This window comes from Apis dorsata, unplaced genomic scaffold (assembly GCF_000469605.1).
Source record: "Apis dorsata unplaced genomic scaffold, Apis dorsata 1.3 scaffold_636, whole genome shotgun sequence".
In the NCBI taxonomy this organism is placed as follows: Eukaryota; Metazoa; Arthropoda; class Insecta; order Hymenoptera; family Apidae; genus Apis; species Apis dorsata.
In genome coordinates, this window is record NW_006263829.1 from 45363 (window position 1) to 46022 (window position 660).

At 15.3% G+C, this 660-nt stretch overlaps 1 protein-coding gene across 2 annotated transcripts in view; it reads right to left on the bottom strand.

The window, feature by feature from the left end:
* Positions 1 to 660, bottom strand: part of LOC102671233 (golgin-84) — a 3513-nt gene that overhangs the window by 426 nt on the left and 2427 nt on the right. The window contains exon 7 of one of the 2 annotated variants that reach the window (XM_031513415.1): positions 511 to 594. In XM_031513415.1, the coding sequence (XP_031369275.1) occupies positions 535 to 594 (60 nt within the window). In that variant the 3' untranslated portion in view covers positions 511 to 534. Of the gene's footprint in view, positions 1 to 456; positions 595 to 660 lie in introns of those variants that run through there. The other variant, XM_006621759.2, reaches the window with a different exon arrangement.

Sequence of the window (660 nt, forward strand, 5' to 3'; positions counted from 1 at the left end):
AATAAAAATATCAATGAAATTATAAAAAAAATATATAAAATTTATCAATATTATATATTTTATTTTAAAAATTAAAAATTGCTTATCTTTCTCAAAGTATTTGATATGAAAAACTATAATGCAATTAATATTATTTATTTATTTATTTATTTAAATTGAATTAAATACATTATATTTATTATCTTTGTAATATTATTTTTGTTTTCTTGTATAGTGCAAAAATAAATAATGATTTGAATAGAGAAAAATATTTCATTAGTTATTAATTGCAAATATAGAATTTCTGTTCCATATTTACAATAATTTCATAAAAAGTTATTAACATGATATACATATATTCAGTAAATACTATTCAAATAAATGTTATAAAATTAATTTAAGAAATAAAATTTTTATATATTATATAATACATTATAAACTTGTAAAGAACATTAAAAAAATTGCAGATTCAATTTGTAATTATAACAATTATATGTGCATTATCCCAATATAATATTTACAAAAATGTTCTATTGAATGTATTATAAATATTGATTAATGAGCTTCTGGTGATTGTGATAAAAGAACTATAAGAACCCAAAATTGAAGTAATGCCTGTAAAGAATATTAATTTCATTTTTTTTTTTTTTTTTTTGTATATTGGAACTAATGATTCTAAAT